The 27,806-nt window shown below is 31.9% G+C and overlaps 1 protein-coding gene across 1 annotated transcript in view; it reads right to left on the bottom strand.

Moving 5' to 3' along the window:
• Nucleotides 1-569: 569 nt before the first annotated feature.
• MANEA (mannosidase endo-alpha) overlaps nt 570-27,806 on the bottom strand; it is a 72,891-nt gene continuing 45,654 nt past the window's right edge. The window contains exons 4-6 of the mRNA XM_074187188.1: nt 23,892-24,001; nt 11,160-11,236; nt 570-10,162 (exon numbers count right to left, since the gene is read on the bottom strand). Coding sequence (XP_074043289.1) covers nt 9,535-10,162; nt 11,160-11,236; nt 23,892-24,001 — 815 coding nt within the window. The 3' untranslated portion in view covers nt 570-9,534. The remainder of the gene's footprint in view (nt 10,163-11,159; nt 11,237-23,891; nt 24,002-27,806) is intronic.

Below are 27,806 nucleotides of genomic sequence, written 5' to 3'. Positions count from 1 at the left end.
CTTTAAATTTCAGATGAATGGCAGATGGCTGATCTGAGACTGCTCAGGACTCTTCCTTTAGGAGTGGGAGCCCCAGACATTGCATTCCAAAGCAACCACCTGTGCAGAATTTCCTTCCTTGCCTGGTACAAATAGGGTCCCAAGTGCCTTAGGTTCTTACTGCTGATGGGATTAAACACCCAAGATTGTCTTTTCCCTTCTAAATGTTCCCTTCTTTTGCTTATATTTTACATAATGGAGAACAATCATCAAGATAACATCAATAATTTCTACATTAATGAGAAAGTCACCTTCAAAATTAATTATCCTGTCATAATCAACTGACAATTTCAAACTTTATTTAAAAAAAAGACACATTGGACTGCTACCTGCCAGGTCCCAAGATGACAAACACTCACCCCCCCATCCCCATAAAAATATGCTTCCTTAGGTTTGAAACCTTAAAAGAAATGAAACATTTTCTTTGACATTCTTTACAGTACAATTTCCCTGGGGAAAAGGGAAATTTCAGCTGAGTGCTCTCAGAGAAATCTGGTTTCATAAAATCCAGCCACAAGCAACAATTTAATGAAGAGATCTCTTTTATTTAGCATAGGCAGCCATAAATAAAGAACAAAATTCCACTTGCTCAGTAATTACATAACAAATAAAATATATTGGAAAATATTCTTCATCTTGCAGTTTCAACTCCAGGGTTTATTTTTATTTTTTCTTTTTTGCATTTTCTGAGACATGCATTATATAACATGGCCTTAAAATAAATTCTTAAATATATGAATATTCCATATTATGAACATCATTTTATTTTAGTTGTAGGGTGAAACGCAACGATTTATGCTTTCAGGAATGTAATTGCATTAATGACAATATTATTCCATCTGGATTGCACTGGATACCTCAAAAATATTAAGAAAAATTTTATTGGACACAATAGTTCATTCAACATACCCAGAAATTTAACTGTGAAATATTACATGTTTTCACATATGGGGATTGATTGTGTTTTGAATTTAACAGGCAGTGTAAAAAGTAGTCTATTTGGAGTCAGAAAAACCTGGGTTCATTTAACCTCAATTTCTCATCTTCCGCATTCCTATATGAATTCTGAGGTCCTTTCCAACTCTAAATCTATTTTCTACTTATTTTGAAGACCACATTTTTCCTGTTTTCTAACCTCTGGAAATTTTGAAGTGGTCTTTAACTTAAAGCAACAGTGTTCTAATCCATTCTTCCTTACAGAAGGAAAAAAAACCCAACACATCAAGTAACAAACATATATATCATAATTCTAAGAGAATTTCCCTCCTTATTTTGACAATGGCACATCTTATGCAGTCTAATGATAAAAAATATTTCAGTGTGATCACTTCTCAATGGGCCTTGACTTTTAATTTACACAGAGAAGAATAAGATATATAATATAGTTTTAAAAATAAAATTGGATCATTCAAAGTACGAATAAACCAATTTTATTTGATTTCTGTAAGCCGGGCTACAAAAACTATCTGATTTTTAATCCTTAAAAATATATCGGTCATCAATGTCCTAATTTCAAATAACACTGATAAAAATGTGAATAAATAGGGGCAGCTAGGTGGTGCAGTGAATAGAGCATAGGCCCTGGAGTCAAGAGGACCTGAGTTCAAATCTGACCTCAGACACTTAACCCCACTGCCTTGCAAAAAAACAAAACAAAAAATTAGAATAAATAATAAATTATTACTGTTTTTAATCATGGGCCCTAATAAGCACTCTTCTTTACAAACTAGAGTATAAAATAATCAATAGCACTATTAGATTCCTTTGTCTTTAAGGAAAATAATTCACCTAAGCAATTAAAACAAAGTCAAACCTAGAACTGCAAGGACATTAACTTAAGTTTAAACTCCATAAAATTTAGATGAAATCACTGATATATATATAACAAGATGTATATTACCTTATTTTCTTTTGATATATATATATATATATATGTGTGTGTGTGTATGTGTATATACATATATATATGTATATATATGTATATATATATATATATATATATATATATATGCATGCAGTTGCTGATACCTTTAGTTAAGTTTATCAATTTAGTATTATAACTGCTGGGAAATATGACCCAAAGGTGATGGTTTAAGTTGACATATTATTCTTCTAATATGAGGTACCCTTTAATCTGAATTGGGATCATCAAAGTGGAATCATCAGTACAGGAATGAGTTTTATAGGTTGTAGAGGAATAAGGACCAGTTTGTAGACTTAGTAAATTGGACCAGACTTGTAAAGAAAGGACATGGTAAAGGATTTGCAAGGCATTTAATATGGTTTATTATAAGTCAGTTTGTCAGATCTAACGGACTGATAAAGCTTATCAACAGAGATTAAAAATCAAAGGTTCCAGTTACTAAAAATATATATTTTCTAAATGATCAATATGATAAAATAATTGTGCACACTTATTATGCCTGTCAATATTTGCATATTTAGGTAAGAAGAATACATTAAAAAATACCTGCTGTGACTCCTTAGTTATTAATCACAAATCAAAAGTAAAACTGTATATTAAAAATAGCATCCCATATCTCTTAAGTATAATAACACTTATGCCCTGCATTGTTAGTAGGATAAAAATAAATTCATATAATAAATTAGTTTATCTATACATTGAAATTCATATTACATAAACAAACTAAATCTTTTTAAAGCATCTAAGACATAAGTGGTTCCAATAGATTTCAAAGTTATTTTAAAGGGACTAGTAAACATTGTCTGCTTATACCAGAAAATTATCTATAGTAGAAAAGTCCATGTGTTAATATAAAGTTACTACCATTAGTGCTATTATAGTCCATACTTTAGACTTATTATGCTAATTTACTATTTTTTATTAAAAGCTAATCTAATGAGTTTAAATTAATGAAGTAAATTTCTTTATCCTATTTATGTATCTTAAAAAATCATAAACTATATTGTCTGAAAAGTATGCTGCAGAAAGTACCTGAGAAATGGTTTACAAACTTTCATAAGAATCAAAGAAACATCACTTGGGACAAAATGCTCTCTAAAACTTCTAAGAAGGAAGAATATGTTGAATTCAAGAGAAATTTCAATTTAAAATTGGAACCAATTCAGAGTGCTATTGTTGGTTCTTTTGAAGAATAATTTTCACTAAAGCTCAGAGCATTTCATAAAATAATTATCTGTCAGAGTTCCAATGGTTATTTCAACAATGATCAATATTGGGAGCAGCTATTTTAATAAATCCAATTAAAGATTGATAGATATTACCATATAACATTTGGCAGACAGACATTATCACCTTCTCTTCTGCTCCCATAGCACTTTGTAATTCTCTTATGTTCTGACATTGGTACTACAGTAATGATTTATTATATGTATCTCACAAAGCATCTAGCACAGGACCTCTCACATAGTAGGAGTTGGAAAAATGTTCACCGATTGAAGAAATAAAAGTAACAGCTATATGACTGGAGGATCAACTGCCTATCATGGTTCATCTGCTGATTTGATAGGTGATAGTGATACAATAGAAAAAACTCTGCATATGAAGTAAGAGGACCTGGATTCAAATCATATTTGTCACTTATTACCTGCTGTGTGACCTTGGACAAATCATTTATTCTTTCCTGGCCTCAAGTTTCCTCATCCATAAAATGAGGAGTTAGCCTAGATAATCTCGAATATTCCTTGTAGCTCTAAATTCATCATCTTATGATTTAAGAATTTTATATTTTGGGAAGAAAATAATGAAATCATTTGCTTACCTTAATCACTTGAGGGTATTTTGTCACACCAAATCATCAACATCATAACTGAGAACAGTAACAATTTGGTGCGGGCCTAATTATCTTTAGGGAAATGACAAATTCTCAAACTACAAATGAGTTTATGTAAAAAATAATCTGACACAGTTTCAAGGTTATGAAACCTATGTATTGTTTTATTTTAGTGTATTGTTTAAAAATGAAATCCACTTTTGTTATTTAATGAAAGAGAATCTTTCCCCTAAAAGGTGCTATATTCTCTGAAAAGCCTCTAAGTGGACAATTTCTTTTTAGGAGAAACCTAAAATTCTGGTCACCTTAAGATATATTATTTACTTAATCCTGTTTCTGAGCCCAAACCCTTATCAGATGAAATCTTTTGTGATTTCAAAATAAAACATTGCTTTGGTTTATTTTCTGAACAGTTCTAATTATTTGTAAAAAATAAAAATATGTATTTAGAATTATTTTAGGTAAATGGCTTAGTAGAAAAATATTCTTGTTCATTTCTCATTAACTTATCATTAAAAATCCTAGAGAAGACTAAGAAAATAGATAGAGGTAGCCTTAATCTAAGTGTTACATGCTTTGAAAACCAAACCCCAGTAAAAATGAAAGATACTCAGAGAACAGATAGGATGAAAATGTGTTAATTAAAATGAATTTCATGGATTCTTAATAAGAATTTTAAAAACTGTAGTGACACTGTGGGAAAAAACACTGAATTAAAGAATTAGAAAACTTCCATCTAATATAGGTTTTGCTACTAACTACCTACATTACCTTGAATAAGACACAGTCAGTGTTTCATCATCTGTAAAATGAGGGGAATGGACTAGGTAGTTTCAAAGGTCCCTTTAAAAACTTAAATTCTATGACTCATTTTAGCATAATTCTAAAAGTCAGAACATGGCTGCAGCTCAGGATTTTTCAAACTAAGTTACAAACAAACAAACAAGGACTTATCTAATGGAAACAAAAGACTAAAGAATCTAAAAAAGTGCTCTACCTTGTGCTTTACACAAGTTAGCATAAGGCAAAAGTGATACTAAGTTTTAGGGTTTTTTTTCTTTCCCTGCTCTTACTTTGAGAAAGGTTATGATTTTTGTATGGGGGGGGTCCCCCCCGCTTCCTTTGCTTTAAATAACAGTATAGTGCTCTTATTCACAAGTGAAACTAAGAATTACACCAGAAAGTGAAGGGGATACTAGGTACTGTGTATAATTCATTAATTTGTGTTACTATGACCCATATAAGGTACAGAAAAAGACAGAAAATCTACAATATCCCTACAATCTCTGTTTTTAGACCTATTTCATAAATATTTATTAGTTTATAATGATTCTTCTGTGGAAAGTTGAGTATTATTTAATCATAAATCTTGTATTATTTTTACCATTAAAACTTCACCTCTTTAACAAGGTTTTAAAAATTCTTTTCATATGAATATAAAATCCTATTCACTCCCATGCCTTGTCATGGTTTGAAGATTTTATCACTGAAGCACAAAGTGTGGTGGGTCTTTCCAAACCAGCAGGGTTTCTAGTATAGAAGGTTTTCATCTGGTTGGTCATAGGGTAATTTGATTTTCAATCATCATATCTCTTTAAGACTACGTAACTTCTGAATTTTACAATAGGATTATGATTTGTATGATAATAGAATATGCCAATGACAAAGTTATACATATGTAGAAATACTGGAGTAAAAAACAAATGTTTCATAATTTCAAAAAAGTGTGAAAACTCCTATGCTAGTTGCTATGATATTTTAGAAACCTAATTGAAATGCCACAAAGTGCTACATAGAAGATGGTACAATATGGAAGAGTTAAGGCTTCTTCCAAATATGAAATGCATTTATACATATACACATATGCATACACACACACATATTTATTATACATAGGACCAATAGCAAATATTATTTTCTAGAAAGGGAAAACAATAGTAGGGTTAAAAATAGAGAACTTTAGATCTGCAACTAGATCACAGAGTTGAAGTCCTTTTTGTAGACAGGTAAACAGGTCAGACAATTAAGTGAGACTTGACTGATGTCAAAGTCAATGGAAGTACAAGGACCTAGAACCATTATCTTCAGTCTCTCTATTACTACCTCTCTTTAGCTGACACTTTATTTCCTATTTCCAAGTGTGCTATACTGGCTGCACTGAATTTTTAAAATGTCATTGAAATAAGATTTCTAAAAAATAAATAAATATGCTTACTTAATAATTTAAATTTAATTTAATAATTTTAACAAAAAATCTCAATTTAATAATAATTTATAAATGGAAATGCTGGTGGGAAGTTCTACTTAATTTCTTTTGAAACTCCTTTTTTGTTTGAACCATGATAATCAAAAACTTAAAAAAAATCATTCCTTTGTTAAGCAAAATAAAGCAAATATTCTTGAAACCCTCTTTGTTGATTGAGAAACCTGCCCTGATTCAAGATTATACAGTCAATTTTCAACATTCATGGGCTTAACTTTCATGATTTCAAAATTTCTATGATTCTATTGGTAACCTGATTTTCACTTTTGGTAACCACACACATTCACAGTTTTGTGCAGAGAACAATATGAGAGGCATAGAGTATGCAGGTTTGTGGAGTGGCTGGTATCCTGGTAGGAGCTTCACTGGTGTTGTTCATGCTACTGATATTAAGAACTCCCCTTAATTTTGTGCATATTTTCATTATTTGTTTTTAAAATTTAAGTTTTATATTGCTATTTTGCCCCCAAAGTGTAGAGGCAGGTCCATTGAGCTCTAAAGTCCAAGTGTTAGTCAGTGATGTGTCTTAGCAGAAAAAATAAAAATGTTAGATAAACTTTGTTCCAGAATGTTGAGTTTGGTGTTAATGAATCAAAGAACCATTTATATCTGCAAAAAAGAGAAACACCATCTGACACAGTAGAAAGTTAAGGTTTAATTTCAAAAATGTTTTAGTTTTAAGAACTGTGTTTACCATACATATTTACAGTACTGTAGAATTCATGTGCTTTGAGAAGTGAATATTGTAAGAAATAAATTTTTTAAAATTAAAATGTTATTGCAAAAAAGATCATAAAATTCTAAAGAATTACTACTGAGAAAAATGTTTTCCATATTATGAATTTTATTTTGTATACCTCATTTTTGGCATTATTTCAAGTTTACTGTGGTAGGAAAAAAGCACATCTTATAGGAATGAATGCTTGTTATAAATTGTTGAATGCAGAAAAACATATTTTCAACAACATCTAGTTTTGGTGGTTGTGGCAAACTAATACCCTATTTTCCATAGTTCAATGGATAGACATTTGTGTTTTTGACTTTCATTTTGTTTTCTAGGAATGTCACGCCTGTGAAAGTTGAGAATTGACTGTATCATTTTGAACATATATATATATATATATATATATGTATATGAAGAGTGTACAGCTTTGCAGAATATAAGGATAAATTAAACTTATATTGATAATCTTAAAGTAAATTTTGAAAATTAATACACAATTTCAATTTGGGTATGGCTTTTTTGAGGAGAGGGATCAAAGTGATTTCTTTCTCCTAAAGATGGAATTCATAAAGCAATTTCATTTAATTGACAGTTATGGTTAATTAGGAGATACAGTGGTACTTTAAAACTATGAACTATAAAAGTGGATAACAACACTTATATTACCTACTTCACAGGACTTTGTGAGGATAAAATGAATAAATTATGTAAAGCACTTTGCAAATGAAAAAGAATTAGAAAAATATTGGTTATCATCATTATTATTGCTACCATTACTATGTCCTTGCAATTTATATATAATTTAGTATTTTTTCTGGAGTGATGAAGGCACTAGATATATCCCTTTATAAGGAACATGTACAAATGATTAAACTAGACTACAGTCTCATTGATTTTTCAATTATTTGTGATAACCTCCCTAATATTACTACCGCTCTACAAAACCTGAAAAATCAAGGTCAAGCTATAATGAGGGTCATGGTGTGTTTGCCTTTGCATCAGAATGTGCACTTCTAACTTCTTTTCAATGACAAATATTGATACTCTGGATTGTTTTATTTGATTCTCAACTCTTCTCCCCTAATGACACTCCATATTTAACTATAACTACATTACTATAACAGCGGATTCCATACCTTTTGTCGAATGGGGTTTATAAGTATATCATTTAAAAACTACTTAAAGTTGCCTTGTTATGATGAGTTGTGGTATATAATAAAAGGGTGATAAGGTGAAAGATTAATTTCTTAAATAGCAAATATCTACTATTAAACACCATTAATCTCCATATTTAAGTGTTTTAACTACACTATGAAAGTGCCAAATACTAAATTATAGATATATTTCTATATAGTGAAAGAATTAACATTATAATTGTTTTCATCATAATAAAACAAAACTTGGGCAAAAGTAAAGTTGTCAAAATAAAATTAAGCCAAATTCTTCATTCATGTTTTTAAATAATGTTATACAGCATGGGACATTTATACAATGGGGCATTTCCTAAAAACAAATTAAAAATTAGAAATAAAATAAAATTTTATATAGATATATATGTACATAAACAATAACTACAGGTAGTACTCAAGTTTTCATGAAGTAGATGTGGAAAAAAAAGAAATCTTACATTCAAATTAATTTAAAATTTCATTGCTGAATTCAATTCAATGATAATTGGTTCTTTGAAAAACCTAAGGAAAAGGAATAATAAAACATGAAATATACCACAGTCTATGAAAAAATGACTTTTTGCACTGAATAGTTTTAAAAATCATATCTCTCTCTCTCTCCCTCTCTCTCTCTCTCTCTCTCTCTCTATATATATATATATACAAATGCACATATATAAATTTACACATATGATAGAGATGAACTTGTATATTTTATATAACTAATCATTTTATCTCTAAAATTCAGGATATTAAGGAGCTCAAACAAAGCCTTTTGTGGAAAAGAAAAGGCATTTATAACTTGCAGAGCATACAGCATAGCATAGGTGCTTAGAAAATAGCGAAATGATTACATACATTGAGCTCTGCAGAAAGGGTCCTTTATCTTTAACAATGATTTAGCAATACTAACTTAAGGCATAGTTCATGCATATGTTATGTCTTACTGAGATTTTTTGCTGTTTTTGATTCCAGGAACCAATAGCATCAATTCTTATGAAAGCATGAAGTTATCTAGGTGAATCACTGGAGGGAAAAGGCTTTCAAAACTGAAGAAGGAAAACACATATTTTAGCAATCTTTCTATAGTACCTTGCTTTTCTAACACAGTGGTTTCTGCTATAGACAAACCAAAACTAGTTCCTGTGTCCAGGAAGCAAGTAGCTAGATGATAATTACTTTCTGCACAATGACCTATACAATAAAAAAATTAAACTGTCATAAAAGCTGAATTTCAATTCCAGTCTTAAATGATAAAAACTATGCTAATACTGTACATAAGTATTGAACAAATTTTCTTAGAGGTTAGTTAAATCTCATTTACAGAATACAAAAATGTGCACAGCTTACTTCAAATACTTTCAAATTACAACCTACAAAAGGTTGACAATAACAATATTGCTATTTCAACCCTTTATAAAAGACTGTATTCATTCTAATAAACATATAAGAATAATACATGTTGACTTAAAAAATTTTTCTGTACACCAGACAAAATACAATTATATATATTGGACTGTTTTGATGATGGGTACATTTTGGAGTAAATATATTAAAATGAACATTGGATTCACTTCACACAAGTCACTGTTCCTTTCCCTTCTTGTATTTTTCAGACCATTTCCGAGTGATTTCCAGATAAATACCTGGTTTGTGAGGCTGGTAATCAAGGTAAGCTGTGTGCTCAGTTCTCTTGGGAATTGCTTTTTCAATCTGAGTCCCTTCATGCCACTCGTTAAAGGAAGTGATGGAAATAGCATCAGGTTGCACCTGAAGCGCTGCACTGAAAGCAGTTTCAAAGTACTTTCCATTGACTCGGTTTCTTGTGTTGTGGTTATTCCAGGGTCGGATGTTGGTATCTATGTATCCTGGTCCCACACTGGGGATAAACAGCAAGCTGTTACTATCACAAAAGGCTTTTAGGCCTGCCCAGTTGTGATGAGATGAGCCATAAGAAAAGCCATTTGTGGCAAAATACGTGTAAATTCCATCAAAACCACTTCTTTGGATATCTTGTTTGTGTCTTTCTTCTACAAGAAGAGCAATAAACAATCCATCATAAGGAGTATTACGAATACTCAGGGGCCCTGAAGCAGTTAAAAGATTGGCCCAGGTTTCTGGTTTTGTGAAATAGGAATCATACACATAAAACACGGGCAAGACTCTGCCAGTCTTGGTCTTATACTTATAAAAAGCTGGATGGCTTCCATATCTAGAAAACAAACACAGACAGTACTAATGTAAATAGTCAGAAATAGAAAAGTATTTTTTTTGTTTCAACCTTAAGATTATCAGTGCATTTTAAAGACAATATTCACATCTTTCAGTAAAAAGCTGTTACGCTATTGTATTCCAAATTTTTCACAAAGTGAAAATAAGATCTCACATATATCAATAAACAACAAATTATACATAAACAATCATTAGGAAAATATGGAAACAAAATTGTTCATATTATTAAATACTCTACTAGGTGATTAGGTTCTTTGTAAGAGCATGATGATGAATCTCTTATATTTTCTTATAATTTGAGCAGAAATAAAAATCTCCTTTCAACTACACTTTGAGTGATTTCAAATGACTTTACTATAAATTCTTCAACTTGAACTATAACAGGCATCATACCATATGGTGATGCACTTTTAAAAAAGGTAGAATTGTTAATAATACAATAATCTGAAGACAAAAATGTTAAAAATGTTCTTCCAAAAGGAGAAATCTAAATAAGTTGTTAAATAAATTAAATAATAAAGACACCTGTGGTTTTCTTGCATTCTGTTTTTGTTGTCATTCAGTTGTTTCAGTCATGTCCAACTCCAATTGGGATTTTCTTGGTAGTTATTCAGATTTTTTAATATCTCCTTCTCTAGCTCATCTTCCAGATGAGAAACTGAGACAAACAAGATTAAACGACCTGCCTAGGATCACATAGCTTCTAACTATGTGAGACTAGATCTGACTTCAGATCCAGAACTCTATATCCACTTGTGCTACCTTGCTGTTCTATTCCTTGCATTTATGCTGTAATTGAATGTTTTGGTCCTTCTGAAATGTTTCACTTTGTTATTTGTAAAATGGTTCACAAATTAAATGAATAGTCATCTAAATAGCAAATAATTTTGCTGTAGACTGTAACTTCAAATACTACCTTGTTATAGTATAGAGAAGATAAAAGAGCAAACAATAGCAATAATTTTGAAGAAACTCACTTGTCTATAATATACTTGATATTTTTGTGCATACTGTGATCATCTCTATTCTTATATGGTTCAATGTGGAAAGTAACCTGAAATAAAAGAATTAGAATATTAGGGAGGGAAAATGAAATTTTACAATTAAGTCCAGATTAACTCAAAGTCTATCTGGTATCAAGTATAAACTAATTTTTTAGTCATAGCTTTCGATGAACTATTATTGAACATGATGAATGTCAAATACATCATTAACTACATGAATTACAGCATTATATTAGCAGAAGGTTAACTTTGTTATGCTAATACATAAAATCTGGATCTTTATAGGGGAAATTTGTTCTACTTTGAAAAGTTTCAATTACAGAAACCTTCCACAGAAAGTTTATTTCCTACATTGAAAACAAGAAACAAGACCAACATAAAAAATATGTAGGCCTACAACTTAAGCTAAAGTGCCATGGTTAGACTATCAATTGTATAACGTAAGGTATACCAATACATAAAGTATTTTCCTAGTTCCGAAGTTTCCAATATCACTACATTTTAAATGTCTAAATTATATTAGGAAAAATTCTGTGAGGCAGTTTTCAGTAACCTGAGGCTACTGTAAATAATACAGCATGAAAAGAAACTGGAAACAAAAAAAATTGCTCTATACAGCGACTTTTAGATTATTTAAATAAACAAAAGTTTTTTTTTCATTTACCTCCCAATAAAAACTGATTTCAGCTGGGAAAACTTTTCATATTCCATTTCTGTCTAACAAGCAAAAGTAAATGCTTTCTGAGATATTTCTCTGAAGAGAAATCAAGTCATGAAAATAGAATGCAAAGATGTTTACTTTCATTTAAAATTTTATAGATACATCACTAATAATAAAAATACTTAAGTCAATCTAATATACTATATTTCACCATTTTGAATTTTAGGTCTCAGGCTCTATGAAAAAATGTCTCCTGTAAATTTCAGATCATTCTAATGTAAAACTTTTCTATTTTCAATTGCCCAATTAAAGTAAACAATGTTTTACATTAGTCAGTACTACTAGTTTTCACAGAAATAATTTTAAAGTTATATAGCATTTAATGAAAATAACATGGCACACAGTTTATGAATGAAACATAGTTAAATTATAAAACAAAGAATTCTTTTTTTGCTCATCATGAACCAAGGTCAGATGGCACTAGCTAGGACTGTTAAGTTCCCCAGTTGCTATATTTTTTTAACTTTAACAAAGAGGTAGATTATATTTGACAAGGGGGACAGCTAAAAACCTTAAATTTTTTCCATCAGAATTAATTCAATATTTTTTGTGTATGATGATATTAATAGTAAAAAATAGCAAAATTAATTGTATTTACATTGAGCTTTATTTCAAGACTCTATAACTTGCAAGGGACCTTAGAAATGATACAGTCCATGAAGTTATTCTTTTGGGAAAAAAAATAAAAATGCTTAACAAAGCACCAGCTTGCAAGCTGTGAATCTAGGGGCATGAGTGATAGGGGAGAAAGAATCTAAATTTTTCCCACTACCTTGGACTGGGAGAGGGGGCACTTCTATAATCCAATCTAGGACTGTGGGAAGAGGTGGAAAATAGGTAGTCCTTTCTAAAGCAGTTTAAGGAGACAAGGCCTGAATCCGACTCTATCCATATTACAATATTGAAAAAAAAAGAATGTGAAAATTCAATGATCTAACAGGAAATAAGACAAATATAAAGACTAAAATATTAGTGCATGTGAGAGAACTTCAAAAAATTACCCAAAGCAAAACGAATTAACTTTCCCACCAAACTCTCCCCCTTCTTATCTTTCCTATTACTGTCACCTAGGTTCTTAATCACAGATTTAAGTTCCTAAAATTCTTTCTAATACCTTCCTGTATGAAGTTATTTGCATCTAATCTCTTCATTAGACTTATCATTTCCTGGAAAGCAGGAACTGTTTATTTTGTTTCTTTGAATCTCTGGTGCCCACAACATAATAGGTAATTGTTAGTAGTTTACTTCTTAACTTAACCAGTTGTATTCTTTTAAAGTTTTGTGTTTATGTGTGTGTGGGGGGGGGATTAAAAAAAGATAGCTTGGAATTTCAATGATGCTCTATTTCATTTTCTTTCTTTTTTGTTATTCATATATTATATAGAAACAGAAGTAAAAGGCAGGTCCATCTCCCCTCAAACCCTCAATCAACCTTACCATTCATTTCATATACTCCTAATCATAAACTGCTAAATGTTACTTTAAAACAACCCAAAAACCCAATCAATAACTTATTCTGAGCAGAAGTTTAGGCTATCATACTTTCCATGACAGCATTCTTACAAATGCATAAAAATTACTCTATACATCTCTTGCCTGGTACCAAGCCCCTTCTCTCTCCTCAGTCCCCAATTCTAGCTCATTCTTAGCTCCTACTTCAATGAGCATGTTAAGGTCATCCAACTTGTCAAAGAACAGTGAATTTAGAGGTAGAAAATCTGGCTAAATTCTAAATTGATTATTTACCAATTGTTTATCCTCTGGAAAATTTCACTTAAATTTTCTAGGTCTCAGTTTCTTCATTTCATTTTTTTTTTCATTTCTTCATTTTGAGATGATAAACTCCCAAGTTTCTTTCTAAATCCTTGAATGGACTTATCTTCTTAATGAACTCAATTTCTTCTCTTTCCCTCCAAATTCAGAGGAAGAGATTACTATCTATTTGGTAAAGTTGAACCAGAAATCAAATTAATATCTGCCATCATTCATTCTCCTCTGTTTCTCATGTTCTTGGAAGTTAAGAGTATTATCTTCCTATGTAGGAATGTAAATAATTTAACTTGTTGAGTCTCTTAGGACTTCTCTTTTATGTTTAACTTTTTATGCTTCTCTTGAATCTTGTGTTTGAAAGTCAAATTTTCTATTGCAGTTCTTATCCTTTCATCAGGAAGATTTGAATGTTTTCTATTTCAATAAGTCACCTCCTCTCCCCTCCCCACCCATTCCCAACCCCACTGAACCATGATCACTTTTGCTGTGTAGGTTATTTTTGGTTGCAATCATAGCTCCTTAGCCAAAATAATCATATTCCAAGCTCTATCTGTGGAAGCTGCTAAATCTTATGAGATCCTGACTGTGACTCCATGTTATCTTAATTATTTCTTTGATTCCTTGCTACATTTTTCTCCTTGACCTGGGAGCTCTTGAATTTGCCTAAAATATTTCTGAGAATTTTCATTTTGGAATTTCTTTCAGAAAGTGATTAGTGGATCCTTTCAATAGCTATTTTATCCTCAAGATCTAAAAATAAGGCAATATTCCATTATAATTTCTCAGAATATGATTTTGAGGCATTTTTCAAAATTGTGGCTTTCAGATAGTCTAACAATTCTTTAATGATATCTCCTTGATCATTTTTCAGTTCAGTTGTTTTTCTGGTGAAATATTTCACATTGCTTTTTATTTTTTTCATTCTTTTGATTTTTTTTCTTGCTTCTTAGTGTCTTATGGAGTCAATAGCTTCTACTTCATCCATTCTAATTTTTAAGGAATTAGATTCCTCAGTGAGTTCCTGTATCTTTTTTTTTCCCATTTAGGCAATCCTGCTTTTTAAGTAGTTCTTTTCTTCAGTGAATTTTTGAGTCTCTTTTGTCATTATGCCAATTCGGATTTTTCTTTCTTTAAGGTGCTAGTTTCAATTTTTTTTGGTGGTTTTTTTTTTTTTTAGGTTTTTGGCAAGGCAAATAGGGTTAAGTGGCTTGCCCAAGGGCACACAGCTAGGTATTTATTAAGTGTCTGAGACCGGATTTAAACCCAGGTACTACTGACTCCAAGGCCAGTGCTTTATCCACTACGCCACCTAGCCACCCCTTTTTGTGCTTTTTAAAAATCAAACTCAATTCTTTTTTCATTCATTTTCTTATAAAGCTCTCATTTATTTTCCCATTTTTTTTCTACTTTTCTTTCTTTCTTTTAAATCTTCCAGAAATTCTTTTTGGGCTTAGGTTGGATCAGATTTTTTTTTTTTCTGAGGTTTTGCTTATGGTTATTTTCAAACTGTCTTCTTCGGAGTTTGAATCTTGGTATTTTTTACCACCATGGTAGCTTGTTTTTTCTTATTTAATATTTTATTTTTTCCAAATTATATGTTTACAAAATCAATTTTAGCAATCTTTTTTCTCTTCAAATTTTGAGTTCCAAATTGTCTCCCTGACCCCCCCCTTCTTCCCTTATTGATAAGGCAAGTAATTTAACATAGGTTATACATTGTCATGAAAAACATATTTCCATATAAGTCATTCTATGAAAGAAAACACTGATTAAAAAAACACACAAGAAAAATAAAGAAAAAGTATCTTTGAACTTCATTCAGACTCTACTAGTGCTTTGTCTGGATATGGATAGCATCTTTCATTATAAATACTATAGAATTGTCTGGGATCATTATATTCCTGAAAATAGCTAAATTATTCATGATATATAATACAATATTGCTATTAGTGTATATTATATTCTCCCGATTCTGCTCGTTTCACTTTGAATCCAGTTCAAGAATGAATGTTTTTTGTGGCCAATTTTTTTTTCTGTTCTTGCTTACTCATTTCTCCTGTCTAGTTTTTGTCATAAAAACTTCTCATTTTATTTTTTATGATCCACCTCTATCCCCTGTATCCCTTTCTCTGGCCATAATTATACAAAATATGTCCTGTTCCCTTTTTTTTTTCAAAACGGTCTTTCATACTTAAGTCTAGGTATATATTTAAAGTTGATAGTAGTAGTTGGAATAACACATTAAAATAAAATCTAATTTCTGAGAAACACTAAATTTCCTAGAATGTTTTTGTTAAAGCAGTAATTCCTTACTCCAGAAGAAATTGTTTTTGTAGCTCCTAGGAGGTGCGATGGATAGTGTGCTAGATAAAATCAGAAAGATGTGAATTTATATCCTACCTCAGGCATCTAACTAGATGTGCAATTCCAAGAAAGTCATTTAATCCATGAACCTCAGTTTTCTCATTTATAAAAAAAAAAGGGTTGAACATGATAGCCTTTAAGGTTCCTTCTAGACTATTATTCTTGCTGCTCTGAGTTCCTGATAAGCTAATATATTCCATTGTTTTATATTTTATTTTGAGGTCTTGTGATAACATTCTCCCATCACCCTCATTAGAGCTTTTTCTATTATTCACTTTGAGATTCTTAATGTTTTGTGACTCCAAGAGAAAACTTGAATTTTGACAGTTTTTTCTTTTTTTAATAAACTCTTGGATGAAAAATACCATAAGATATTTTAATTTGGATACTGATTTCTTTATGGATATGGTATAACCAGGAATGCTAAATATGATTAAAATTCTTTATCTTTATTTCTTTAAAAGAATATATAGCATCATTCATAGATATTCAAAGTATGTCTTGAAAAGCTGAATCCTATATATGTCATGCTTTTATATATCTTATTTTGCTAAGCTTTCTTAGAAATACTATTGTATAATAGTTGCTAAGTTTTAGTAATACTATAGTATAATAGTAATATAATAGTAAAAGAAAGACTGCCAATATTTATGGGTTTATTTAAAAGTGTACATTGGGGGAAAAGCAGGGTCTAGTCCTATGATTTCATCAGTAATAGGAAATACCAAATGAGAATACCACTTACACCATGGCAAATCAGCAACTATTCTGCAAATTCTAGACACATATCTTACCAGGATCAAAGCTGTATTAGAGCCAGATCAACCTGGTTTCTGAGATTGTTAAATGAAATCATACTGACATGTGAGTTTTTATACTTCAGAAGTAAGCTCTATAAATCAAGACTTAACCCTTATGATGTTGAAAGAAATAATGCAGATTAAATGTAAAAGAGTTTCAAGTGCATTTGTTTTTTAAAACCTCAGAAGAGCCTGTGGTTAAACATTTACCAGTACTTCCCTGCCTGGAAAACTGAAAGATTACTGATTAACTCTGGTAGTATGTGTTTAGTAGAGGTAGCTAGTGAACTCTGGTCCTCCTGACTTTGAGGCTAGCTATCAATCCACTATATCATGCTACCTCTATAGCTAATATCCTACTATACCATTTCAATTTTTTTCCAGGCTGAATTGCAAGCTAAATAACCAGTCATATCATCTATAAATAGATTCATTATGTCTTCTCTTTGCTTGTTTATTCCCATAAATTTTTTATGTTATCATATTAGTACATTGCTCCCTTTGAAAACTACATTAAAGGGCCAGCTAGGTGGCACAGTGGATAGAGCACTGGTCTTGGAGTCAGGAGTACCTGAGTTCAAATCCAGCCTCAGACACTTAACAATTACCTAGCTGTGTGGCCTTAGGCAAGCCACTTAATCCCATTTGCCTTGCCAAAAAAAAACAAAAAACAAAAAACAAAAAGAAAAACTACATTAAAAACATTTCTTAAATATATCAAATAGTCATGATGACAATGAAAATCCTTACTTCTGGTCCTTTTGATAAAAACTTACAGTTTTCAATGAGTATAAATAATGGTAACTTTTGATTTTAGCCACTATTAATAACCAGTATTTATATAAGACTGTTAAGTTTTGAAAAGGCAATCTAGAGACAGCTAGGTAGTAAAATGGATACATAGCTGGGCCAGGAATCAGGAAGAATGAATTCAAAATCCATTGTGTGTCCCTGACTAAGAGTTACTTAATCTTTGCCTAAGTTTCCTCAACTATGAAAAATAAGAATAATAATAGCACCTACCTCACTGGGCTGTTACAAAGATCAAATGAAATATCTGCAAAGCACTTAGAATATTTGGCACACAGTAGGAGCATAATACTTGCTTCTTTCTTCACTTACAAATATTATTTCATTTATCCTCACAAAAACCTGGGGTGAGAGATACTATTATTCTCATTTTAGGGATGAAGAAACTGAGGCAGTTAAAGGTTAATGACTTGTCTGGAGTTACACATCTAGTAAATATCTGGGCAAGATTTAAAAGTCAGCTCTTCCTAACTTCAGGTCCAATGCTCTGGGTCACCAGCCGGATACTATTTTTCTTAATGTGGAAACATTATCCATTAATTCCTGTACTTTTTTCATATATTTAACATGAACAGAGCTGTTTTTCTTAAAGGCTATTTCTTAGTTAGCAATAGTCATTTGAATTCTACTTTTTTTATGAATATGGTTCATAATTATCATGAATTTGGGGCTAGAAGGATCATCTGAGCTCATTTAGATGATCCTTTGAGGTCATTTCCTCCTCAGCTGAAGAAATCTGAGACAAGAGAAGTGAAGTGATTAGTCCTATAATAAGTAGCAAACTATAAAACTGAACTTTGAACCCCATCCTCATTTTAAAAAAAACCTCAAACAAAAAGTGTTCTTTTCAATACATGAAACTAGTTTACACAATGTTGAATTGCTCCAACATGAGTAATATAAATCCAACTTGTTTTTCTGATACACTAATATAAAATAATGAAAATAGTAAAGAATAATCTTCATCAAAGATACTGGTCTACAGTTTTCTTTCTCCACTTTCTCTTCATTTAGGTATCAGGATCACATTTGTTCCATAAAAGGGATTTGTTAAAGCACATTCAATCTCTATTTCTGAAAATAAAGCATGTGATATTGTTAATTGTTTTTGATATAGGATAGAATTCACTTATAAATCCATATAGGCCTGAGTTTTAGTTTTAGTTTTTCACTTTTGTAGTTCATTTATTGTATATTTAATCTATTTCTCAGATTCAATTGCTTAAACTTTTTTTCTGATTCTGTTAAATATGGATATTTTGCAATTCTGTAATTATTTATCCTTCTCATTTAATTCTATAGGATTTATAATTGAGTACCATATCCCACTTTTATAAGTCTATTTAAGTCTATAACTTCTTTTCTACAAAGATAAATGTCTTGAGATTATGATCTCCATTCATGCTTCTTTGGATTCTGCTAAGACATTTTTGATTCTATTCTAACTTCAAATTTACTGTGTTAATCTCTTATCCATTATTTTATATTTTTCAAGTCATTCTTTGTTAGGCTTTTTTTTTCTCTTTCCCTCAAATCCTATTCTAATGTTTATTCTCTTTGTCTCCCTGAACATCCATCATATTCTTTATGAGGAAAAAGAACTGGGACAAAGAAAGGGAATGATTTCAATACTAACACTTCAACAATACTAACACTTCAACAAGTAACTTACTCAAATAATTCAATGCTCAATGTCTGATCTTAATCCTAAAATCTTGCACTCTTCACAGATACCAATATTAGATCATTGATTATTGTATTTTCCTCTTCTTCCTTTTAACTGATCTTTGTAATCATTAATACCCTGGTAATTATTTTTTCTTTCTTATTCTTATGATTATCATTTGTTCACTTCTATAATCACTCTTAAACCCCTCTCATTCCACAACCACTTTGCTGTTCATTATATTTCTAAACTATTTTTTGTTTTGCTTATAATCTTTCATGTTTCCTCTCCTCTCCTAAAACAGTAAGTTCCTGAGTCTTCCTCCTTATTCCTTTTTCCTAGTGTTTTCCTTCACACCCTATTTTCTGTTTTTAAAATACACATACGAGCCCAAAATTTGTCTTTCTTTCTTCTGCTATTGCCTCTTGAAAATGACCTAAGAGATTTAAGCACTTGATTATCACTTAGCCCTTTCAAGTTGTTCAAACATATTTACCTTTCTAGACTTTCCCTTGCATGTGTTTCTGTTTTAAAGAGTCTCCTCAACTGTGTTTTCCTAAGAGAAATATATGGGAGTCAGTAATTTGAATAAAAGTTCCTTTTAGTCTCTGGAATTATGCTTATTTTGCTTATTAAATTATTTTTGGTAATAGTCTTTCTCTTTAGACACTGGCATTACAATTTTTTCTTACCTTTCTTTTATTTGCTGCATTTTCCCGACTGAGTTTCTCTTTACTTTGGGCTCTGTTTTTTCCTGGCTACTTCCAATACTTTGAAATTTGCTTTGGAAGCTCTGTAATTTTGGAATGAAATTTCTTGGTGTGTTACTTTTGAATTCTTTCAAAGGGTAACCTGGGAATTATGTTTGTTATTACTTTACCCTTCAGATACACACTCTGCCCTATAGCCCAGTATGTAGCAAATATGTTAGTTTCTCAAGGTTCAACAAGGGACTAAAGCTTACTGTTCAAATCTGAAATCTTCACTTTAGTTACTAGTTGTATTGCTATTCTGTAAAAGATTTATGGAATGTCAGACTTTAAGATCAAATTGAATGATCTTTTCTCAAATCTTAACCCTTCTCTGTATCACTTTTCATTGATGATCACCGACTCTTTATTAGAAACTTGCAATTTTGGATTTTCACAATTTAGATAATGCTCTCTCTGGATTCTCCCATCTCTTTGTCCATTCCTTTGTAACCTGTTTGTTCGATGTCACATCCATTAACCATGGATGGTCCTCTAAAAGCTGTCCTTGGATATCTTTTTTTTTTTACACTATACCATTTCATTTTATGATCTCATCAGCACTCATGGATTTAAATTATCTGAAGATGATCCCCAAATTTATACATTCAACCCTAGTCTTACTACTGATCTAGAATTCAATCACCAATAGGTTCTTGGACATCTTGAACTGGATATTAATTCGAAGTGTTCAAAACTAAACTTTTTCCCAAAACTATTATCTTGTTGGAACTGTTGAGGGTATGGTCATCCTTTCAGTTATCCAAGATCTTAAACTGGGTTTCATACTTGACTCCTTACTCTCATTAACCCCATAAATTCAATTTATTCTCAAATCTTCTCTTTCTTTATAATCACAATTCTAGTTCAAGACCCTCATCCCCTTCTCACCATATCTTATTCAAAAGGTCATTTTATAACTGGTATCCTTGCCTCAAAGCCTTACTCTAACTCTTCTTCTACTGCCAAGGGGATTTTTCTAAAGTATAGATGTAACCATGTTATCCCCTTCATCAATGGGCTCCTATTATCTTCTTTGTTAAATAAAACCTCCTTTGCTTGATATTTAACATTTTTCAAGACTTTTTTTTACATTTAATACTGCTCAATGTACTCTTGGATTTATTTACTACTTACAGCTCCTTGACCATAATATTAGATCTTCTGCCTCCGTACCTTTATATTAAATGTATTACATGATTGAAATGAGGGCAAAGGCCTTCAGTCCTTGGTTCAAGTCTTATCTTCTACAGGAGGCTTCTCCATTCCCTCCAATTTTTTGGCTCTGAACCATTTAGAGACACTGGTGTATGGAGACCAAGACAGAGAATATGATCTGGAATGGGATGAATAAATCTAGGATCCTATTCTTTCAAGTCCTTACCTAATGCTCCAAAATCCTATTTGGGTCAGCTAAGTTGGAATCTGTTGTTCTCACAGATCATCTCCTCAACAAATGAGAAGCAACACCATACTAAACATGATCCCCCATTTCAGTCTGTAAATACTATGCAAGGTCATACCAAAGTACTAGACTGGGATGCTGAAGAAGCTCCTTCTCACTGGTAGTCTCTTCTTCTTTAACCTTTCCCCACTTCTAACAGAAAATCCTTTCCTTCAAAGTTATTTGATTATTTATTCTCCCCTTCCATCTCAACTGTAAATTCCATAAAAGCAAGACTTGTATCACATCTATGCTTACATATCTGATCTTTCATATGGAATGGCTTATTATTTACTGAAAATGAATTTGTGCTCAAAGGTTTAAAGTAACATCCATTTACATGTCCAAGAAAAACTATACTTAGGCTATCAGAGGCATTCAAAAATGAGAAACTGGGTAAGTGGCTCAGCAATGAAGAGATTATGGGGTCTCCAAATGAACTAGGTTAAATAAATGGAAGTGGACCCCAAAAAGCTGCTAAAACTATCAGTGGAAAAGTATCTAAAGAAATTACCAATACTTTTCCCTTCCCCTTTTCGTTCTCCAGTACTGCAATTGTAAATTGAACTTAGAAAGAAGGGAGAAGCCAAGTTTATGAGTTTGGAAAGGATAAGAGCAGGCAGCAACAAAGAGAGATCTACCAGCCTTTCCAGACAGCCATATAAGCATAAATAGGAACAGATTTAGTGAAAGCTATATTATAGCAAGGTTGTAAAGTTTATGTAAATATCATAGCACAAAGCTAATCCATTTATGCTAACAACTCCAGAGTCCAAATATCTATTTAATGTTTTCAGCAACCTGGCAATATGATTATTATGTAGTCATTTTAACTAACCAATGACAACTTACAAAATAAAAGAGAAAAAATTATTTTAAAAATTCATATGTCATTTTTCCATACCACATTTAACGTTAAATCAGAACTAACACTTTATATGTATCTTCTAAGTTAAATTTTTTAAAACTGAATTTTGGAGTAAACTTTAAGCATATCTGGTCCTAAACATCCATTTATATTCTTGATGTTAGAGAAAAATGTTACAGCATATAGGACCAAATATCAATGACATATGTGGACATGGTTAAGGAAAATAGGGAGAAATAATAATTTTAAGGGATCCAGACTTTTTTCAACCTGGCCACAAGACTAGTATAGCTAAATACCTGGCAAAGAATTCTCTGTCCTAGGAGCAAGGGTTCTTAAGTTTATTTGTGTCATTTTCCTTTCTATCATTTACTTTGGGGAAGCCTACGAACTTCTTAGAATGTTTTAAACACATAAAATATTATATATATATAGAGAGAGAGCTATAGATATAGATATATAGATAGATATATAGATATAAATAATTACAAAGAAAATTAACTAAGGAACTGTAGTTACATATTTATATACATGTTTAAAATTAACACATGCTCCAATACATATACACATGTGTTTATATAAATGTATGTGTGTGGTGTGTGTGTGTACATATGTGTGTGTGTGTGTGTGTGTGTGTGTGTGTGTGTGTATATATATATAATGTAGATTATGTGTGTGTGTATGTGTATGTACACATAAATTGTAACTTAAGAATCTCTATCCTAGAGCAACTTCTGGACTTTCAAATATTAGTAATGTGTGTGTATAACTCATCAAGTTAGTTATATATACATCATCTGAGTCAAAATGATCCAAACTAGAAATATAATTTTCCCCCATTCCTTATAAGAGTTATTTTTCTTTTGATTCTTAAAGGTCACAAAATCTTAAGGAACTCACAAACACGATTTTGATGGTTCAAAGAGAAAAATAAGAACAAAACATTTAAGATCAATTACTTTCTGCTTCTGATTCCCCTAAGTTTAGTGGTTTCAGTACTGTCCAACTCTTTGTGACCACATTTGGGCTTTTCTTGTCAAAGATACTAGCATAATTTTCCAGTTCCTTCTCCAAGTTATGTTATAGATAAGGAACTGAGACCAATAGAGTGAAGTAACTTGCCTAGTGTCTGAGGCCAGATTTGATCTCGCAAAGATGAGTTTAGCTGACTCCAGATCTGGCATTCTATCCACTGGTTTTATTTAGCTACCCTTCAATCCCCATAACAAAACTAAATTTTCCTTATACATTCATTATTCATTTTATTGTTAAAATGTTTGGGATTATTCAGAAGGACATAAAAATGTTAAATTTATTTGAAAAATATTAATAATATCAAATACATGTTAAAAACCCCCAAGAGATGTGAAATTCTTATATTTGCATCAAAAAGATATTAAGTCACATATTAAGAATCTAATTGAAATGACTACATAATTTAGCTATTTCATTGACTATAATTATCATTTTGTTTACTTAAAATAATTATTTATCTAAATCTTGGTGAAAATACCTTTAGACTATATTTATGAGCATTATCCAAAAGAGCTGGCACCAATTCATCCGTAGATTCCCCATTATTATCAGCTAAACCACGTGGGTACCAAGATAGGGCTACCACACCTAAGAGATAAAGGAAAAAAAAAAGACAGAGAAAAAGATGACTGTAGGTAGTACATAAATTGAAAGTGGTCATTCCTTTTAATACTTTAATAATAAACATTCAAGAAGAAATTTTGAAAGCAGTATTAGAAGATCAGTTTTCACCTAGAATATGACTGTATTAGAAGGTGGTGTTATAGATCTACATATTAAACCTCATTTATTAAAATTTAATTAGCTATAAATGTAGGTTGAATTACTTACTATATTTAAAACTTTCGTATAATCAAGCCTCACTCTCTTTTCAACAACATTTAGTGAATACACTTTAGATAAAAAGACTTTTTAAAAAACATGGTAAGACCCCAAAAGAGACAGAAGCAATTCCTTTCCCTGAAGGAATCTGTCATACAAAGGAAAAAAAGAACAAACACAAGTTACAGAAATGTTAAATTTCTTCAAGAATTAACTCCATTTTTCCAAGAGCCTAAACTTGGCAGACTAATTTTTTCCCCAAAAAGATCTTTACAGATGTATACTAAGTATATTTATTTTTACTTTGAATTCCTTCAATTTTCATTAAGCAAGTCTATAGAACATGAAAATAATAATGATAACAATAGCTAACATTTATATAGCACTTCTGGGCCAGAAGGTATACTAAGAATTTTACAACTATTATCTCATTTGATCATTACAATAACCTTGGGAGATAGGTATCATTGTTATCATCCCCATTGTACAAATAAGGAAACTGAGGCAAACAGATCAAGTGATTTACCAATGGCCATATAGTATGAGGTGATATTTGAACTTAGGTGTGTTTGACTCCAAGTTCAATTCTCTCTACCACACCACTCAGCTGCCCACCAGATGAATGCCTGCACATATGAGCTTATCCATTTTCAAGGGTCAACTGGCATTCAATAAGGGCTCATCTTCTGAGAAGCACTGTCCTCAGCACTGAAGAAACAAAGACAGGTAAAAACACTGTCCCTACCCTCAGGGACAAGACTATAAAGAGTAACTTGGAAGGCAACGTCAGAAAGAGGGCCCAGGGGTGAGGTTGAAGAAGGGTTTGGGGGTGGAAAACAGGAGAAGGCTTCCAAAAAAGGTGGGATCTGAGTTGAGTCCTGAAGGAAATCAGGAAAGACTAGCATATTTGAAAGACTGAATAAAAAGTAGGAAGTTATAAAGTTATAAAGAAAAGGACAACAAGCATATGCTGGATCCTATTGTACATGGAGAGGAGTAAAACATGAGAAGACTGAAAAGGTAGGAAACAGTCAAGTTGTAAATGTCTTTAAATACCAATCAGTGGATTTTCATATTTTAACCTGGAACTAATAGGGAATCATTGGGTTTATTGAAAATGGGTAGAAGTAGATGATAGACCTGTATTTCAGGAAAATCACTTGTCAGCTGAGTGAGGGATGGGTATCAATGTGGAGAAACCTGAGGCAGAGTGATCAATGAGAAGATTATTAGAATAGCATAGGTAAGAGGGATTGAAGGCATATCCCAGGGTTTGTGAATGGTGAGAAAAGGCTCATTGTGCAGAGTCAAGGATGATATTAAAGTTAATGGCCTGGGTTGAATGACTAGGAATAGTAAAATTAGGATAGGATATTTAGATCTGGAATATCTTCTGTATAGAGATGATAACTAAAGTCTTCAGAGCTGATGAAATCATTGAGATAGTACAGAGTGAAAAGAGAAGGTAAGGCACAAGAAAGACCTTCAGGGAGTACTAATTCTTTGTGGATGTGGCTTGGATAAATATCCAACAAAGAACACTGATAATGAACTATCAGACAAGTTGTAAGTAGGAAGATCCTGGGAGACTCAAGAGAACAGTGTCAAGAAAACCTAGAGAGGAGAAAGAATCTAGGAGAAGATGGTGATTGCCATGGTCAAGACTACATAGAAGTAAGGACAAAAAATAAAAACTGAGAAAAGATCATAAGAAGCTCAGCTTAGTCTGAAATAAGATACTATCTCTCTGACCTAATAGGTATCACAATAGATGTCCTCTTATGACTCCATTCAGACTAGAAAAGTAATTAGCCAAAAATTGTATATAAAAACAAAATAAATAAACGATCTGCTTCACAAGTCGGTAATCTCTGCCTGAATAGTTACCAGATATAATTGTTATATAATTCCAGAATTATATAATTTTTTAAAAAAAATAACATTTAAGTCCAGTGGGTGATCCTGTGTATGTAAGAACTAATTATTGAGTTGGTTCCTAAGGAATTCAATATCATTCATCACTCTGGGCCTAGTTAAGTGAGGTTTCTACTCAGATCAAACTCATGCTGTTAGGAGTCCATCATATATAGCCAGTACTAGGGGCCTTCCCTTGCTGAAAGTAGCACAAACTCAACCCATCTGGTTTTTCTGTTGCTTCACTAACATACTTTTTATTTGTAGGCTATGGTTTTTATTATCACCATGGTGTTCCCAATCCCCAGAATTTAGACCTTCCAGAGTTTACAATTAACTATTTTATTGTTTCAATGCTAATTTACCATCAATTTCAGGAAAACATGTTTATCTTTCTTTATGGATTTTAAAGCTTAATTTGGGAAAAAAAAGTTCATCTTCCATTATTTTTTAGGGGATGGGACATATGTAAACAATGATCTGGATGTTATTAATCTACTCTGGATCCCAAAGGATTATCTATAAATATGCCTAATGGAAAAATTGCTTTGATATTCAAAAGTTATTTAGAAATACAAGTTTATCTTCATTTAGTTAAAGATGTAGAGTATATTCCTTGGAGATCTATAAGTAAATATATTTTTGTGAACAACTGGTAAATGATTAGATTTATTTGGTACCCCAAAGTACATGTAACTATACATTTAAAACTGGCATTATTATTATTATTACTCTTAATATTATGATTATTTTAAAGAATATATTATAATATATGATATAATATTATGATTGTTTTAAATAAAATATTTTATTTTGGCTTTCTTGGTATAATATACAATTGCAAAATAAGGAAACCAAAATCCTTCAAGAAATTGACAAGGAATATTTCTTCCTAGATGCATACTCTGAATGAACTATTCTTGCCAGATGTCAAGTAAAATGGAAATCTTTTCTGGCAGCAATGCTGTCAAGGTTTACTTGTGTTGCTAAAATATCATAGCACACAATCCCAAGAGACTTGGGAATGAGAACTAGGATTTGAATCTTCCATTTCAGCAGCTTAAACTTCCTAAACACTGTTTTCTGAAGTATAAATAATAGCCCAATGATAGTAGAACAAGGTACAGTAAGAAGAGAAAGTTTTCTAGATTTTTTATGGGAACCCAGAAAAGTATGGCTAGAGAAAATAATAGATGATTATGTAAGAAGTGAGAAAAGGGGAGGCGGAGCCAAGATGATGATATGAAGGGATCAAGTCTTAGGAGCTCTCTGATAAAAACTCATAAGCTAAGGACTCTAACTAAACGTTCAAGGGACAGAACCCACAAAGGGACCCAGAGAGGCAATTCTCCTACTCAAGGTAACCTGGAAAAGAGCAGAAAGGCTCTGCTCCCCGGGGTCAGAGGGGCGGCCCGCCAGAGGGGTGGCCTGCCAGAACCAAAGAACTTCAGCCTCCCGGAGGCAGCCCCAGGCCGCTGGGAGCCGGGCTCACAGCAGCGGGGGAGTCTCCTGAGCTGCACCCCAGGGAGCACCGGCACAAAGTAGGGGAACAGCGGGGACCTCTGCCAGAGCCAGCACATAGAGCCCAGCCCTCAGGGCACACAGGGAGCAGCTTGATCTTTCTGCAGCCAGACCCAGAAACTGAAGCAGGCGGAGC

Source organism: Macrotis lagotis, chromosome 5 (assembly GCF_037893015.1).
Source record: "Macrotis lagotis isolate mMagLag1 chromosome 5, bilby.v1.9.chrom.fasta, whole genome shotgun sequence".
Classification (NCBI taxonomy): domain Eukaryota; kingdom Metazoa; phylum Chordata; class Mammalia; order Peramelemorphia; family Peramelidae; genus Macrotis; species Macrotis lagotis.
The sequence above is the reverse complement of the archived record's forward strand: the minus strand, read 5'-3'. Positions and strand labels throughout refer to the sequence as shown.